Below are 2500 nucleotides of genomic sequence, written 5' to 3' on the forward strand. Positions count from 1 at the left end.
GTTTGCTGATGATGATTATGGCACTAAGCATAAGGAAAATGGGCTTATAAGACTAAGAAACCTACATCAAAAATGTCATAAATTAAGTATTTTATATGGAGTGGATGCAGCTATGTTTGAGAGGATGTGTGGATATCTTTGTACCTGTATTTGTGTGTGTGTGTGTGTGTGTGTGTGTGTGTGTGTGTGTGTGTGTGTGTGTGTGTGTGTGTGTATGCGTGAGCATTTATACATTTGTGTGTGTGTGTGTGTGAGTGTGTGTGTGTGCGTGCCCGTGTGGGTGTGAGTGTGAGTGTGCTTGTGAGTGTCTTTGTGTATGTGGCTGTGTGCATTGTCATGTGTCTTTGAGTGGCAGACGTGAGTCCCACGCTTTTAACGGGAGCGGCCAAACGTGTGCATCTCCACGGCAACATCTACCTTAGCCATGCCAACTAACTCCAACGCAGCAAACTGCCAACATTCACACTTTCTTTCTTTAAAAAGTTCCCCACATTGCCAAGACATCTGTTGTTTGGTGTTGTGAGTGAACATTTGCTGAATTTTATGAAAATACTCGATAAAGTTAACAAGCTTAAATTTTGCTCTCTCACAATGCACATGAACGCAACAGATAACCTTGTACAATGCTGAAACACACTAACACGCTGTATAAACGAGCACACACTGAAAAGCCATAACAGATGCAGTAATTAGTTGCGGAAAGCACTTTGAAGGCTTTGCAAGGTACTAGTTACCTCACATTAGTTACCTGAACTAAATCAAGACTGCCTGGTTAGCCAAAGCATTTTGTGACAAAAGTGGTCAAAAATGGTTCTTTTGACACTGAATATGTGGTTCAAAAATAAAACATCTGAAAGGTCAAAAGGTCATATCATGGTGGCCACCTGGTTGCGCTAGCCACTAGCATGACATTTATGCTAGCTAGCTATGTAAATCTAAAGCTATGTAGCACTGTTTTCTATCGACTGTACTGTAAGTGACCTCAAAAAACAGAGGCCTATGCTCAAAACTTATGACTGCAAAATGACTTCTATACATCTACCTCAATTGAAACTTATTACATTACATTACATTTCATTATATTTGGCTGATGCTCTCTACTCAGATCCAACTCAGACCCAAACACTGGCAGATACATTACGTCTATCAAAACAAAATTGCTACTGTGAATGCAGAGCACATTTAGAAACATTTGCTTTTAAAATATGTAAGACTGTATGCATTAAATCATGCCCCTCCCACAGGAACGCCTCCTCATGAGTTTATTGCCAAGAAATGTCGCCATGGAGATGAAGGAGGACTTTCTGGCTCCACCTGATAGAATCTTCCACAAGATTTACATCCAGCGCCATGACAACGTTAGGTAGGAAAGAAAGAACACGTGAGATAGAGTGGGTGGGATTTAAAAGTTTCATCTCATTTCATGTTCTAAAAACAAGAGTTTTGACAATCTCTCTTTTTTCTGTATGTCTGTACGTCCCTCCTCCACATCTATCTATTGGCTACACCATCTCTCTCTCTCACTCGTTCTCTATCTCTTTCTCTTTCTCTATCTCTTTCTTTCTCTCCCTCACTCACTCTCTGCCTCCCTTGTTGTCTGTAGCATCTTGTTTGCTGATATTGTTGGATTCACAGGGTTGTCCTCCCAGTGCACAGCTCAAGAACTCGTTAAACTCCTCAATGAACTCTTTGGCAAATTTGATGAGCTTGCAACTGTGAGTGCTCTGTGTGTGTCTGTGTGTGTGAGTGAGTGTGTGCTGAGTTTAATATGCAGTTGATCCCTGTCAACGATAAGAGAATAATATGATTGCTCTGATATCAGTGACATAATCTTCTTTTCTAAGAAGCAGGGCTCCTTGTGTGTTATGACCACAGATAATGCTGCTCTAACTCATACAAATCTGTTGCATCTGTTGTGTTTGAAAACGTGTGGGTGAAATGTCCAAAGCCATAACAAAGCAAATACTTTATTACCTTCATTCGCTCCACGAAAGTCATTATCCAGAAATATTCTGTACTGTAGGTCACGTGAGCTCATCAGATCATCTGAGGACATTAAAATTGGCTTATGTGTGTGTGTGTGTGTGTGTGTGTGTGTGTGTGTGTGTGTGTGTGTGTGTGTGTGATACTTTCAAGATTGGTTTATGACTGTGTGTTTGTGTTTGGGTTGTGTGTGTGTGTGTGTGTGTGTGTGTGTGTTTGTATGCGTGCGTGTGTGTACGGCGTGCGTGCGTGTGTGCGCGCGCGTGTGTGTGTGTGTGCATGGTGTACACATGGTGTACGCAAGTGTGTGTGTGTGTGTTTGCGTGTGTGTGTATGTGTGTGTGTGTGACAGTCTGAAGATTGGTTTATGACTCTGAGTTTGCGTGTGTGTGCGTGACAGGAGAACCACTGTAGGAGGATTAAGATTCTGGGAGATTGCTACTACTGTGTCAGCGGCTTGACCCAGCCAAAAGCCGACCATGCCCATTGCTGCGTGGAGATGGGCCTGGACATGATA

General features: G+C 42.3%; 1 protein-coding gene across 1 annotated transcript in view; it reads left to right on the plus strand.

Moving 5' to 3' along the window:
- Window positions 1-2500, plus strand: part of adcy1a (adenylate cyclase 1a) — a 25109-nt gene that overhangs the window by 3762 nt on the left and 18847 nt on the right. The window contains exons 4-6 of the mRNA XM_062555322.1: window positions 1245-1363; window positions 1604-1715; window positions 2384-2500. The exon at window positions 2384-2500 is cut by the window's right edge and continues 11 nt beyond it. Of these exons, the coding sequence (XP_062411306.1) occupies window positions 1245-1363; window positions 1604-1715; window positions 2384-2500 (348 nt within the window). The remainder of the gene's footprint in view (window positions 1-1244; window positions 1364-1603; window positions 1716-2383) is intronic.

This window comes from Sardina pilchardus, chromosome 15, assembly GCF_963854185.1.
Source record: "Sardina pilchardus chromosome 15, fSarPil1.1, whole genome shotgun sequence".
Classification (NCBI taxonomy): domain Eukaryota; kingdom Metazoa; phylum Chordata; class Actinopteri; order Clupeiformes; family Clupeidae; genus Sardina; species Sardina pilchardus.